At 38.0% G+C, this 15,207-nt stretch overlaps 1 protein-coding gene across 1 annotated transcript; it reads left to right on the forward strand.

The window, feature by feature from the left end:
* Window positions 1–2,454: 2,454 nt before the first annotated feature.
* Window positions 2,455–11,530, forward strand: LOC121895884 (acidic mammalian chitinase-like). The gene is made up of 13 exons (XM_042409409.1): window positions 2,455–2,876; window positions 5,596–5,668; window positions 6,323–6,369; window positions 8,114–8,145; window positions 8,597–8,623; window positions 8,755–8,959; window positions 9,057–9,113; window positions 9,947–10,112; window positions 10,218–10,342; window positions 10,430–10,553; window positions 10,641–10,823; window positions 10,949–11,065; window positions 11,171–11,530. The coding sequence occupies exons 4-13, from the start codon at window positions 8,121–8,123 to the stop codon at window positions 11,339–11,341; spliced, it is 1,200 nt and encodes a 399-aa protein (XP_042265343.1). The 5' UTR covers window positions 2,455–2,876; window positions 5,596–5,668; window positions 6,323–6,369; window positions 8,114–8,120; the 3' UTR covers window positions 11,342–11,530.
* The last annotated feature ends 3,677 nt before the right edge of the window (window positions 11,531–15,207 follow it).

A 15,207-nucleotide genomic window follows, 5' to 3' on the forward strand; every position in this document is an offset into this window, starting at 1 on the left:
TCTACGAACTGACAGCTTTGACTGGTTATTTTGCTCTGCATTGCACAGCAACATGTATGCACCTTACAAACAAAGCTGGAATAATGAAATTTCCAGGGTAGCATCAAAACTGTATGACAAGTGTCAACGGCACAAAGATAAATGTTTCAGGTGGTCTACGTCCCAACCCTCACCTATGGTCACAAGCTTTGGGTAGTGACTGAAAAAATTAGATCGCAGATGCAAGCAGCTGAAAGGAGTTTCCTCCGGAGATTGTCTGGGCTCAGCCTTAGAGATAGAGTGGAGAGCTCAGACATCTGGGGGGAGCTCGGAGTAGAGACGATGCTCCTTCGCATCCAAAGGAGCCAGCTGAGGTGGTTTGGGCACCTGGTTAGGATGCCTCCTGGACACCTCCCTCTGTATGTGTTCCAGGCACGTCCAGCTGATAAGAGACCCTGAGACAGACCCAAAACACGCTGGAGGAACTACATATATCTTATGGCCTAGGAACGCCTTGAGATCACCCAGCGAGAGCTGGAGGGCAATGTCGGGGTGAAGGATGTCTGGATTTCTTTACTCAGTCTGATGCCAATCCGGTCGCAGATAAGCAGCGTACAATGGATGGATGGATGTTTCAGCTGGGTGTTCTTTATCTAAAAAGATTTTTCCAAATTAAACTGCAAAGTCTGTCACATCAATGATGTAACTGCCACAATTATGCTCTCATACAAACGATGCTTCTCTTTTTTATAGCTGTACTGTAGTGCTGCCAATTATCTAAAATATGAGAGTACACACTGTTATTAATTCAGTCATCTTCACATGCATTTGCATCCAAGACAGGTACAAATGTGTGTGTGTGTGTGTGAGTGTGTGTGTGTGTGTGTGTGTGTGTGTGTGTGTGTGTGTGTGTGTGTGTGTGTGTGTGTGTGTCATGCACTCTCTCTGATGTCCTTGATGCCCTTAAAATTTAATGAGGAGGCAGGTATGTGGAAACAAACATGAACGGCAACTCAATTAGAAAAGGAATGACCTAAATTATACCCTTGCAAAGGTATGTCACACTCACTGAGCAGAATGACCTAAATCTTCCTTATCTTGTGGTTTTCCTTGTATCACTTTTGCTGCACCTTTGATCTGCTTTTCCCTGTAACACAGTCACACAAGTGCTGAGCGATCAACACCCAACATTCGAGTTCAACAAGGACACTGAGAGGGAGAGAAGTGAAAGAGATAAATTTTATTCTTAATGACTACACATTCTCTAATAGTTTCAGGTAAACACAAATAAGAAGCACTGAGTCCAATATATAAATTTGGCTTAACTGTATTTAACAGTGAAATACTACTCAAACTGTTTGGTACTTATTTTCCATGGGTATTTTGCACCCACTCAAATTATTAATTCTGTAAACTCTTTTTAAAATGCTGCTGGTGATTGAACGTACCATTGTAATTTAAATACACTTACAGTACAGTAGGTATGCACAGGAAGACAAATGATGCCAGTGTGCATGCAACAGGTCTCTCTTGAATAAACCATCCTGTATTATCTATTCATATGTGTTAGTTTATGGGATGGTACGAATATTATGTTTTGGGCCGGATATGTATTTTGTTTCTTTCTGCTGAGGGGAGGGTAGTGTCAATTCTTTTGGGAGAGCAGGGGAGGGTCTTGGAGGGCCCCACTTCTTACAGTGTAGTCGTGTCCCGACAGAATAGCTTCAGTGTCAGTATGGAAAGTAGGATTTGTTACAGCAACCAAGACCCATTTCCATGTACATAATGACACATCAGTACTGTATTAAGACAGATTTGAAAAAAAACAAACCTATCCTTTAATTATGACAGAAAGTCAGACTGATCTCATACAAAGGCCTTCAGGCTACTAATGATAGACAATATATAAAGATTGACATAGTGTGGTGTGATGTCACCCATTGGTTTGTATTGGAGCCACTTTGGAGCCTGGAGTTGCAGCTTATGATCACATCTTATCTTGCCTTTTACACTCTGGAAACACATCTCACTACCTCAGCACAAAGCTAACACTAGCTTACTGGAGACACCAAGCGGTGCACACTTGGGCTAACAGCTACTTTAGCTAAACTGTGTTAACAGGGCAGGGTATCGTAATCAAGTAACATGAAACTGAAATCTGTGACAATAGTCCGACTCAGTGCGAGTCCCAGAGCCGGGGGGAGCAGCAGGTGAGTCAACTGTCAATCACAGCTGTCAATCAACACCCAGACGGCAGACATCAAAGCTGCTATAAGACTTCAAATCTTATAAACGGAGCAATAATTTTCTAAATGACCACCAGCACACTTTTTATGAGGGTCCAAATTTAGTTATTGAGACCATAATGACTCATTGAAAAAAATTATTGGCGTAGCATTTCTAGAGAAAAGTTGATGCTTTTTGAATGGGAGTCAACTGGTGCCAGCATTGCACTTTAAGGTATTTCCACATTGGCTGTAGCCTCAGGCTGTGATAGTTACTGCTTGCTACTAATTAATCATTTAAAATCCAGGGCAGGTGTCTGTACCTATTTCATTCCTACAGTGGAAATACCTGTTCATGTCACTGTGTAAAATACCTTACAGGAGGAAATGTGTCTAATTTTCCTGGCCACATGACTCAGAGGAGTGGATCGTAATTTCGTAAGCTATGCTATTGAGAAAACTGCATGGAATGGACATCATACATGTGCATTTCCTGCTCTGACTAGATTATTTCACATTGTAAATCATAGGTCCCCTTTTCTTAACTCAAATTAATCAAATTTAAGTTTCTCTCCAGATGCTGTTAAAGCCACGATAGATAACCACCAGTGATCTACCATCAGCACCTCCACTGTGGATCCAAGAGGATGTAAACTGGGTTTAATCCTAAAGGTATAACTGCATATTCAGTATGAATGCCAACTGCACCTCACAGTCATCAGCAGTGAATAAAGGTGACTCAGGTGACCTTTGAGTTATGATAATTTTACAACACTACTGATTCCAAGTTCAATAATGAACTTCTATGTTCAACACTACAGTTCATGTTACTGCTGTATATGGCTAAACCATTGTTATCATTTCTTCTTAGTCATATCTCGCACTGCACTGTAGCTGCACTGTAGCTTTTATTCTCCTTTTTTATTATTTATTCTATTTTAGCTTATTTTTATTTTCTATTTAACTCGTTTTAATTCCATTAAAATGTGTTTCTTTATAATGTAATGTGCTTCTTTTACATTTTGTCTTGACGCCTTTTATGTTTTATGTAAAGCACTTTGAGGTGCGCTGTTGAAATGTGACTACAGTGTAAAAATTAAATTCATAGACTTATTGCTTAGTCAAGTACTTGGCAGAATTCCAGATGTGAGGTATTGTTTGCAAGCTGAGGCTGCCAAAACACACAGGATTTCTAGTGCATCAGCAAGTAGGTCACAATACCTACAATACCTAGTCTACAACCACACTAGCTGTGCTTTGAGCAAAAACCAAACATCGGCATGCTAACGTGCTTACAATAGAGTTGTGAAGTGGGAGAGGCCACTGGTTCCCCAAGTGATTCTCACCATTCTGTATTCCCCTTTCAGATTTTTCTTTAAACAATATCCTCAATGTTACCAAACACAGGACTATCCCAGTTGTTACTAATGTAACAATGCTATAGGTTTAAGCTATGGTCATCAGTTTTAATTATTAAAATACATATACAAACGTAGCATACACACACCTCTTCAACAGTCATTAAATAATAATTTTGGTCAGTTAAATCCGTACAGAAGCAGAATGCTGTACTGATTCATAAAGGAAAAGCAGCAACTTCATTTAATTCCAGTCAATGCTTGCCAATACATAATACTATTAAATATTGTGTGTGAATGGAGAGTAATAACAACAAATATACTGAAAAGCTGTTGTTTGTCAGTGATGTTTGTTAATTGTGCAGTAGATGTTTCTAACCAGGGTGTGTGTGTGTGTGTGTGTGTGTGTGTGTGTGTGTTATTTGTGCAGTTTACACCATTGTTTCAGACCATATCTCATTTGATGACACCATGACTGATTATATTAATGATCACTTTGTTTGTCCCTGAAGTTAACCTTTTGTGTGAGTGTGTTATTGTTAGTTTATTTTTAACAATTGTGTATAGATTGTATAGATATTAGATATATTATAAATATGCCTTACAGTACACAATGATGCTGCTGTAGCTTATTTCTATTAATTCTAACCTTGTTTGGTGCATTTCTTGTTAGTTTCTCTTTAACAGTTTGTGTCATTTAATGTGCCTTACATCATGACGTTGTTTTAAACATCTTTATTGATTAAAGGTGGTCTACTTTTGACTGATCATGTCAGAGAGATGGCTCCATTGCTAGTGATAGTAAATAGTAGTATGAAGATTGATGAAATGTGGTGTTTTATTATTTTTCTTTTTTTCTTTCTTTTGACATAAATGTAGAACAGGCTGGATTAATGGCTGTATCAGTCAGTTTATGTGAACCTACTGGTTATGTTTATTATTTTTGTTTGCAGAGCTGTAGACATCAGACTAGACTTGATTCAAACTTAAAGGTGCTCTGTGGAGTTTTCTTGTAAATAGAGCTGCATGGATTAGTTGATTAATCAATTAGTCAGTCGGCAAAAAACTACATTGCCAACTGTTTTGATAATCGATTAATCATTTTGAGTGATTTTTAAAAGACAAAATGCCAAAATTCGCTTGTCCCAGCTTCTCAAATGGAAGCATTTTCAGTTTTTTTAGTCCTCTATGATAGAAAACTGAATATATTCCGATTGTGGACAATTAGACAGGAAAAAACAAGACATTCATAGAAAAAAAAAAAGTTCCATAGTGCCTCTAGAAGTCAAAAACTGCACACAAAAATGAGGACTTGAGACTTGACTCCCTAAATCCATAACTTGATTTGAAAGTAAAAACATTCACGTCCACAGTTCTAACCTGTTAAAATACCTGAACCATAAAAAATAAATGAGACCGTCTCAGGCAGGCCTCGGATAGCCACATACCTTGAATATTTAATTAGGTCTATGCATTGACTCGATGTTAGCAACTGTATATATATAAAAAAAAAAACAGCTTTGAAAGGAATATATTCTAAGACAATGAAGGTTTTAATGATCAGCAGTCAGAGACCTGAAAGACCTGCAGTTTGCATATGAAGATTTGAGACTTGACTTGGACCTGACCTCAAGGACATGCAACTCTTGAGACATGAAAGTTGACTTGAACTTGTCTCAAATGACTTGACCTAAACAGAATTAAAAACATCTCTGGCCGAGACAGGTCTTTTGTTTATCTTGATCTCACATTACTGTTTAATAGGCTTTATGATATCCTTTTTTCTATCAATATTATATTATTTTATCATAGTAGTTTGATTCAGGCTGTAGTGCTCATTAAATTGACATACCCCCTGTAAGAGATTCAGGACTTCCTTAACAGGCAGAAATTTGAAAATGTAGGCATTGTGCTGTTTCATTGAATGAAATTTAAAGGGCCTTTAAAGTGCCCAATTGCTTTGCCCATTGCCACATTAATATTAATTATCCACACTCTATTTAATTGCCACACCCTGTCACCTGTCTTCGCAGTTTAAAACTACACAGCCAGTCATCCATCAGTCACAGTGGAGAGACAGTATATGCTTCATTCATCTTTATCTTTGTAAGTATAACATTTACTCTGATTTTATTAAAACACATTTTGACTAATATCTCAGATGCTGCTATACTATACCAACTCTCTAACTCGCTAGCTGAACTGGACTATTTTAATTTTGTTGCTCCTGATGTTATGATTATTGTGTGTTATACCTATTAAAACATGTTGTGACATGCCTAATGTTGTTGTATGACATAGAGAGTCAATTGATCAAACTTCATTGATTATAAGCATTGAGTAAGCAACGTTTTCAACCAGATCAGACCTGACCTGATTAGATAATTTATAGGATTAAACACACACAATAAAACACAGGTTATCTGATATTAGAGCAAAAGATTTACTGACAATACAGAGCTGTAACCACGACTCACTTTGCTTATGTGGAAATGTTTGCCAAACTAGTTCTTCTTCTGCGTCTTCCAACTCATATCTACAGTTATGTATTGGTGGTTAGTCTGATACCGTGGGTGGTGGCTGAGCACCTTGTCATTTCCAGTCCTTACACTTTTGGCGTTTAATAGCTGCACTGTGTTACATTTTTCTCTAAGTTACTTATCTTTTTTTTGCCTTTTTCTTTTTTCACATCAATGTGATTTTAGTTTTTGATTGAATGTTGTAATAATACAATATGCTTTGTTTTTCTAATAATTCCAGATACTGTTTGGTCACTCATTGAATCTTTACTGATTACCCTGATAAAGGTAAGTGTCACAGGCCCAGTAAAAAGAGGATACAGAATATTTTTGAGGCAGGGGCTTGGTTTTGGCTAAGTGATGGAAAAATTGCATTTTAAAATGTACCTTCAAATTGGCATTATAGTTTAATAATCTATGTTGAGTTATTACCATCCTGCTATGCATTTTTTTTTCACAACTGAGTGGTTAGATTAGGTTTACAATCTAGATAAATACTGGTTGTATGCTGGGACAACTTCAATGGCTGTGGGCTACAACTTGAGTGCAAAAACACACTGCATCAAAATTATTGTTCCTTTTGTTTTCTTAGTAAACCCACACACTGGCAGCAGCTAGGCGCTCAGTGGCACTGGTGGATAAAGTTCGCCATGGCAGATTATGAAACTGACCTACTTTCCAATAACGACGGCAGTCAATGCTCAGAAATGCTCCCTAAATGGTAGTTCATGGGTACTACACTTCACTTTCTTGTCTGTCTTATACTGAGGTGTAGCTGTCACTCAGAACAAGGACAAAGTTATTGTTGAAGTAACAATATCCAGACCTCAACAAGTCACAGTCTCAGCACTAAAAGAAAAACATTTAAAAGGTGTTTCCTGGTAAGCCATAGCTGGCTTTTCAGGTGAGAAATTGTGAAATAATGCAAAGACTTTGTGTGCTATTTTAAATTTCATGCTATGCTGTATACTCCTGTTGACATGGCACATTGCAGTGCGTTAGGTTAGTGCTACAGATGTCAAAATCCACATCATGTTAAAGTGGCCAGTGTCTTTAAATTGCTCAAATGCTCAGGGAACCTTTCAGTAGCCAAGGACTGACTCTATTTGCCAGTGCCACTGTTCTTTGTGAGTTAGCCAACATAAACTGTGCCTGTACTACCAAACTCGTGCATAGTAAACCCTTCTTTACTGTATATACCTGATTTACCCTGCTGTGAATTTTGTTAATTATACAAGTCGCCGCATGCTAACTGGCATTAATTGTACAAACAATGTTTGTTTGTACAATTAAATCAAAAGCCAATATTACTTTTAAACTCAAAGTAAAGGGCCTGGCATGAGGTAACTTTGTCCTTTTGTCCCAGTTTTCTATCAGTGTCTAATTGCTTTGCCCATTGCAACATTACATTCATTATCCACACCCTATTTAACATGTAAAGTTCTAATTTGTGTTCAATTCAGAAACCCACAAACAGAGTCAATGCAGGTCAATACATGACTAGGGGTCAAGAGAGACCACATGGTTTAAAAAAAATAATAATTAAATTAAATTGGTCTAACATCCAGTTTAAGCTGGAATTTAAAATGTTTATTTCTATGCTGTAATCTTACTAAACTAGACAGCAAACGTTGCATGGCATCATATAGTTCTTCATTAGAAAGTATAAATATACAGTATTTAGTCAATAAGGAAAAAAATTATGATATGCCATCTCTTTGGTACTTTGGTACATTATGTCCTCCACAACTTCACAGAGCACAATCAAAAATAAACACCATGGTTTCCTAATACAGACATTATTCACATGTGTTCATTTGGGAATTTGAAGGAAGGACTTGACCTTGCAAAAAAATGCAGAGACATCTTCGATGTTGGAATTAATTCATTAATTCATAAAATGCCTTTTGAGAGGCAACAGTTTCATTACAACAGCTCAGAGTGAAGATTTGATTGAAAATTGTGTTTATATTTTTCCAGCTGCAAATTAAACTAATTTAGTCATTTCTTCTTTTTTCGCTTATCTTCAAAGTAACAACATGAGGAAGTTAATTCTAACTGCAGGTAAGTCGCAGTGATTACATAAATGTTTCCTTAAAAGAACGGTTCACCCAAATTTTCTCTCTTCTAGTGGCCATGCATGCTTATCTAGCCATGCAGATAGTTTTGGCTTTGGTTTAAAATACACAGTTTTTTCTGAGGTTTTTTGTTGCCACCCCAATACAAAAAAGGGGCATGGAATTTTGTTTTAAAAAATTCAACAGCATACTCTCTTTTGAGAAAGTGTCCTGATTACACAAAACACGCAGTATTATCCAGAATATTGGGTACGCTGTTGATATTTCCAAATTCAGTGATTAATTTTTTAAATGTATGTTTCCAGTGCTTCGAGCAAAACACAAACAAACATAATTTCACCTCCAGTGTATTGGGGTGGTTGTAGAATCAAAATTGGGTGAACTGTCATGTTAAGCAATGTTTTTAACTTCATACTCAAAGGTCTCTCACTCTGAAGGTCTCTGTTTGATCATCGCCAGCTTGGGTAAGTTTATAAATTACACTGATCAATAATTGCATCAATCAAATCAACAATTCCTGATAAATAAAAGTGTTAATGTAATTGCTGCCTTCAAACACTACTTAAAAACATCATGATTTGCTTCAATGTCTCAGGCTCTTCCTCCAGGCTGGTGTGCTACTATAACAGCTTGTCCGAAAACAGAGCAGAGGGTGGGAAGTTTATGGTTTCAGATATTGATTCAACCAAGTGTACCCATCTTATCTTTGCCTTTTCTGATATTAACCACAAACAACAGCTGGTCCCCACCTGCGCAACTGACATACAGCGCTATCAGTCCTTCAGTGGACTCAAAACCAGGTCAGAGCTTTAGCCTACAAAAGTTTTGGGAATTGTCTTTGATGTTGAATTTTGTGTTAAGTTAAATAATCATTACTGAACTTCTATGCTCCTACAGCAATCCTAAGCTCAAAACCCTTTTGGCAGTTGGTGGTTTCAACTTTGCCATAAAAAAGTAAGTTACATACAGAGCCAGTGCAAAGACAAGTGGCACCATTACATGTTGGTATTTTTCTGACCATGAAACTTGCTTTGCCCATTCATGTAGTATTTTTGTGCTTTGAACAGCGTGCATGCTACATGGTAATCAAGGTGCCAGTATTTTGTTGACATCATTCAGTTAATTTGATCATTACATCAGCAGACACAAACAAAATCTATGATGTAAATTTGCAGCAACAACATAATAGTGCAATGAAACCAGCAGACACGCTGTTGCCAGATACCTTCACTATATTATGTGCAAATACAACCAGTTGCTGGGCAATATTCATACAAATTAACATGATTATGCATACTTAAAACATGTCATTACAATTCTTGCATTATATGCAAACTCTCCATTGACTGGTATTTCCATCAGATGATGTAACTTAAATAGATATCATTTTATTTGCATGAAATGAAATTAATTTGTTTATGTTGCAAAGCATTGGGTGTTTTTAACATAATTTTATGCAGTACAGCTTTACCTTTTGCTTTACTCACATTTATAGAGGCACATTTAAATATCAGAATCCAACCACATTAATCACTGAACACCTACAGACAAAACACCTTTAAAATTCATTTTTATTTATACTTATTTATATTGCAGCCTACTGCAGCAGCCAGTAGCTGCAAATTATAGTCAGTGAGGATCGTTTTCATCATTATTCATGATTACAAGTAAAAAAAAAAAAAAAGGTAACCAGACTATTTGCCTAAGGTCAAATATTTGTCTTTGCACACATGATGAGCTTTGCACTGCTCATGATGAGAGTGCTGATTTGTTCATATGTTTATCAGATTCAGTACAATGGTGGCAACACAACAAAACAGAAAAAAGTTCATTCAGTCTGCTATCACACTACTGAGAGCATACGGCTTTGATGGGCTAAACCTGGACTGGAGGTACCCCGGAGGAGCAGGAAGCCAACCGCAGGACAAGCAGAGATTCACAGCACTGTGCACGGTCAGATCCTTAATTTCTCTTCTGGGACAGACAGTGTACTGTATATGCAGACAATTTATGATGTTATACTTAACTGAGACTGAACCATGATTCTCTGTTGTATAGGAACTCAGAGATGCCTTTGAGGCTGAGGGAAAATCAACTGGCCGTGCCAGATTAATCATCACTGCAAGTGTCTCTGCTGAGAAAGCAACCATTGATGCCGGTTATGAAGTCAAACAGATTGCCATGTAAAACTAAATGCAATTTCAGACATTATCCCCATGATTAGCTGTCATCATGTTTTGGTGAATGTGATCTCCTCTGCATTTTATCAGATACCTGGATTTCATAAATGTGTTGACATTTGACTTTCATGGCCCCTGGGAAAATGTCACAAGACATCACAGCCCGTTATTCCAGAGAAGTACCGACAGTGGAAATGAAATCTTTGCAAACACTGCAAGTACCAAGATTTAGTAGTGGCGGCCTGAACGCCTTTCTATTTAAAGCTCTCCTCTCATCCATTTTTTTTCTTCCACATTTTAGGACTATGCCATGAAGTACTGGCGGGACCAGGGAGCACCTACACAAAAGCTCAACTTGGGACTAGCTGCATATGGGCGAGCTTTTACCCTCTCCTCGGCATCCAGTGATGTTGGAGCACCAGCCAGTGGTCCTGGTGAAGAAGGCTGCTATACTGGTGAAGCAGGCTTCTGGGCCTTTTATGAGGTAAAACTGTAGGCTGTGATTATTATAAATTCATATACAAACAACCTTTACTGTGTTTTGTGTGACAAATTTCTATTTCTGTTAATACAGTACATCATAATATGACATTTGACCCTTCCTTTCAGACTTGCCTTTATCTTGAAGGGGTTACAATCCAGTGGATTGCTAATCAGAGTGTTCCATATGCCACCACTGAAAATCAGTGGGTTGGAAGTGACAACAGTGACAGCATTGGTGCTAAGGTAGTCTTCTGGTTTATTAAAACTGCTGCTCAGTAACTCCTTTGCAAATGATATTCCGTCGACATGAATTCACCTGTTGAGTTGTTTTCTTCCTCTTCCTTCCAGGTCAGCTACATAAAAACAAACAACTTTGGAGGAGCTGTTGTCTGGTCTCTGGACCTGGATGACTTTAGTGGACAATTCTGTAAACAAGGCAAATACCCCTTCATCTGTCAGGTGAATACTCTTCTGGCTCCAGGTAACCAAAATGAGAAAAGTTTCTGGTCTATTCTGTAGTGGGATGGTGGTTGTTGGTGTGCATTTTATTTAATACCATCAACAGTCATGTAATCACTTTTTATTTACTTAATCACTTTTTGTTATGCAGAATGCAAATGTGTGCTCTTTCTGTTAAGAAGTATAAGCAGTCATGGTCAGTGATGTTAACGTATGATGTGATGATCAAACAGAGTCAAAGAGAAATTAACACAGTATCTTACTCTCATTCTTTGTGGTTGTGGTGGTTGTAGGAGTTGTGGTTGTGGCTTGATGAAGAGCTATCAAGCCAGAACCACAACTCCTACAACCACCACAACCACAACTCCCAAAGCCACCACAACTACAACTCCCAAAACCACCACAACTCCAACTCCAACCAGCACAACTAAAACTCCTACAACCACCACCACAACCCCTACCACCACATCTTCTACCACCACCTCAACTCTCATCACCACAACTCCTACCACCACCACAACTCCCACTACCACCACAACTCCCACCACAACAACACCTACCACCACCTCAACTCTCACCACCACAACTCCCACTACCACCACATCTCCTACCACCACCACAACTCCCACTACCACCATGACTCCCACCACCACCACAACCCCTACCACCACATCTCCTACCACCACTACAACTCCCACCAGCACCACAACCCCTACCACCACATCTTCTACCACCACCACAACTCCCACCACCACATCTCCTACCACCATCACAACTCCCACCACCACATCTCCTACCACCACCACAACTCCCACCATCACAACTCCTACCACTACCACAACTCCCACCACTATAACACCTACCACCACCTCAACTCTCACCACCACAACTCCCACCACTACCACAACCCCTACAACCACATCTCCTACCACCACCACAACTCCCACCACCACAACTCCCACTATCACAACTCCTACCACCACCACCACATCTCTTACCACCACCACAACTCCCACCACCACAACTCTTACCACCACATCTCCTACCACCACCACAATCCCTACCACCACCACAACTCCCACCACCACCACCACAACACCCACCACCACAACTCTTACCACCACATCTCTTACCACCACCACAACTTCCACCACCACAATTCCTACCACCACCACAACAACACCCACTACCACTACTACCAACTATGGAATATCTTCTGGAAACCCCTGTAATGCAACAAGTTATGGGGTTTTCACCAACCCTAATGACTCAAATTCTTTTTACAACTGTGCCAGTGAGATATTCTATATCCAATACTGCCAGCCTAATTTTGTCTTTAATGAAAACTGCAAATGCTGTGACTATCCTTAAAGAATTGCATATGAATCATTTCACTGTCTATAAGTGGTAATTCTTATTATTCTTATCAACAAAAGCTGTCAAAAGCTTGATGTTGTGTTATGTATGAAAAAAGCCTAGTAGTGGTTATTATTGCTCTTCCTAGGATCACTAATCTACACAAAGGTGGATAAATTTTTTTAAATGATTTTTTAAAATGCCAAAACAATGGGGAACTATTTTTCTTCTTTCCCATCTCATTTGGCAAACAACAAAACTGTGCATCACACAAGTAAATGCTACCTGAGAGGCTGACAGTCCTACATCAGTGTTATAGAAAAGACGCATCCACACTACCAGGTTATAACAGTGTTTTCAGATTTATCCATTCTAGAGAGAGTTTGAAAAGTACAGCAATGTAGAGCTGCAACAGAGAAAAGTTTTCATGCTATTCTTAAATTATTTAAGTGTATATCAATTAAATCACCTTTAATGTTAACTAGCAGAATTGTTTTTAGATATCTTCACCACTTTACACCTGCATGTGTCTGTTAAAAGTGTCAATGTCCTCCCATGCATGTCTGTCAATGCACAATATTATGTGTATCTAAACCAGTTGGGTGTGTATGTTCTTGTTTGTTTGTTTTTTCTTGTAAATATGTATTTACATACACTGTATGTTTCCTGCATATATAATTGTTGGTGTGTCTGTTGTGTGGGTGTGTTCTTGTTGATTTATATTTAGCCATTGCATGTCTGGATTTGTCTTAATGATATCCACTGTTGCATATAGCATATATTGTATTCCATGCAAATAAATACTAATAAATATGACTAAATTAATAAAATACCACAAGTTCTCCTGACAAATTTTGGCACATAGATTATTGGTTGTTCTTTGTGTATCAGGCACAGAGACAAGCTGCCTAACTGGAACCAATGAAAAAGCAATTTTTTGAAGGTAAGAATTAGAAAGACACAGGAGCAAAAGTGGTCTGTCAAACATTTCTGATTGACATCAGAGCCACCTACTGCATTGTAAAAGGAACTACTCTGCAACATAAAAAAATAAAGATTTTTAGTCACTACTGAGGAAACTCTTCATTTGTTGTGAGACCTTTGGTCAAATGGTGTTTTTCAATTATTTTTGGGATAGTTGCACTGAGCCATGCCGGGAGATTTCCAGAGTGGAACAGTCGGTGGACTGTGCACAATGTGGGTACGCTGTATATTCTTCAGGGTTTTTTTTGGCGACTAGTTGAATAAATTGACTCCCTGTGATGTGAAAAGGCTAATACTGGCAGTCTCAGAGAATTAAGCAGCACTATGTTCAACTGTTTCCACTGCTGGACCATCAAACTAAAACATGCTGCTTCATATAAAACAGCTACTCATGAGCAACCATAAATAGTTTCCCTGTTTCCCTTCAGTTTCCCTTCCAGATGTGTGAAGATGCCTTTGGATGCAGTGCTCCACAGAGATTTCCATCCAAAGGAACAGCCATTACATAAATAAAAAATGTGTGTAATAGGGATCAAAATTTGTAGTGTACACTACCACAGGAGCGTCAGTTGTATTTGCTTAAGTTTTACAGTGTTTAATCTAGGACAGTGGTTCCCCAAGTGGGTGGATGGGCCAAGAGTGCTGCAAGATTAATCATATCATTTTTCATGTATTGTGTTTGTAATACATTTCACAACATTTTAAAAAAGAGCAATATTTACATTGAGTACGCTTAATGAGGCTATGTTTTAAAACATATCAAAACAGAATAAGAATAAAAAAGCATGGTTTTTATTTCATTTTCATTGTTTAAAAAGTTCTGGGGAGAGTTCCCAAAATGAGTGGGATGATTGAATTCCATATTGTAAGACCTCTGTAAAAAATTATAAACAGGGCATTTGAAGTGGTTGAAAATGCAGGCCGAAGCTGATGACTTTCCCTATTTTGGCAGTGTGTTTTAAATAATGACGTATAAGCTGAAAAACTTGCAGCTCAGTTTGCAAAGTATGGCAGAATATGTAAAAAGGGAATCTGTGTGGTTCCTGTAACCTACACAAAATAGAATGATAACAAATTCCTCTGTAGCTGTTAAATCTTTACTCGCCAAAGCTATATGGTAGTAAATTATATACGGTTTAGTCATGTAGTAATATAAACATTATGTCGAACTGAAATTCAGCATGTGGTTTCCAGTTTAACTTGTTTTCTATCATTTTTCCAAGGATCTGTGTCGAAGTGGCTTTCTCCAAAAGCAAATTTATAGGTTTGGTGTCTGAGGTAGGTCTAAATAAAATGAAATTACCTGTCATACCTTTTAGATTATATATTTTTTTGTTTGTTTGTTTGAATTGCCAACATAGCCCCAACAATTGCAGTACAGCAGTCCAAAAATACAGACATAATCAAATATGCATCGCTTCACAGGAAAGAGTGAGTGATAGACAGGAAAAGTGAAAACTATCACTACTATCAATGTAGGAAAGACAGAGAAGAGAAGAGAGAATACTCAAGGAAACAATACACAAATTATAATCCAATTAGGCATAAATAACTTTATACAAAAGGAAACACCCTCTGGTATTTCA

The sequence above is a fragment of the Thunnus maccoyii genome, chromosome 4 (assembly GCF_910596095.1).
Source record: "Thunnus maccoyii chromosome 4, fThuMac1.1, whole genome shotgun sequence".
Taxonomy (NCBI): Eukaryota; Metazoa; Chordata; class Actinopteri; order Scombriformes; family Scombridae; genus Thunnus; species Thunnus maccoyii.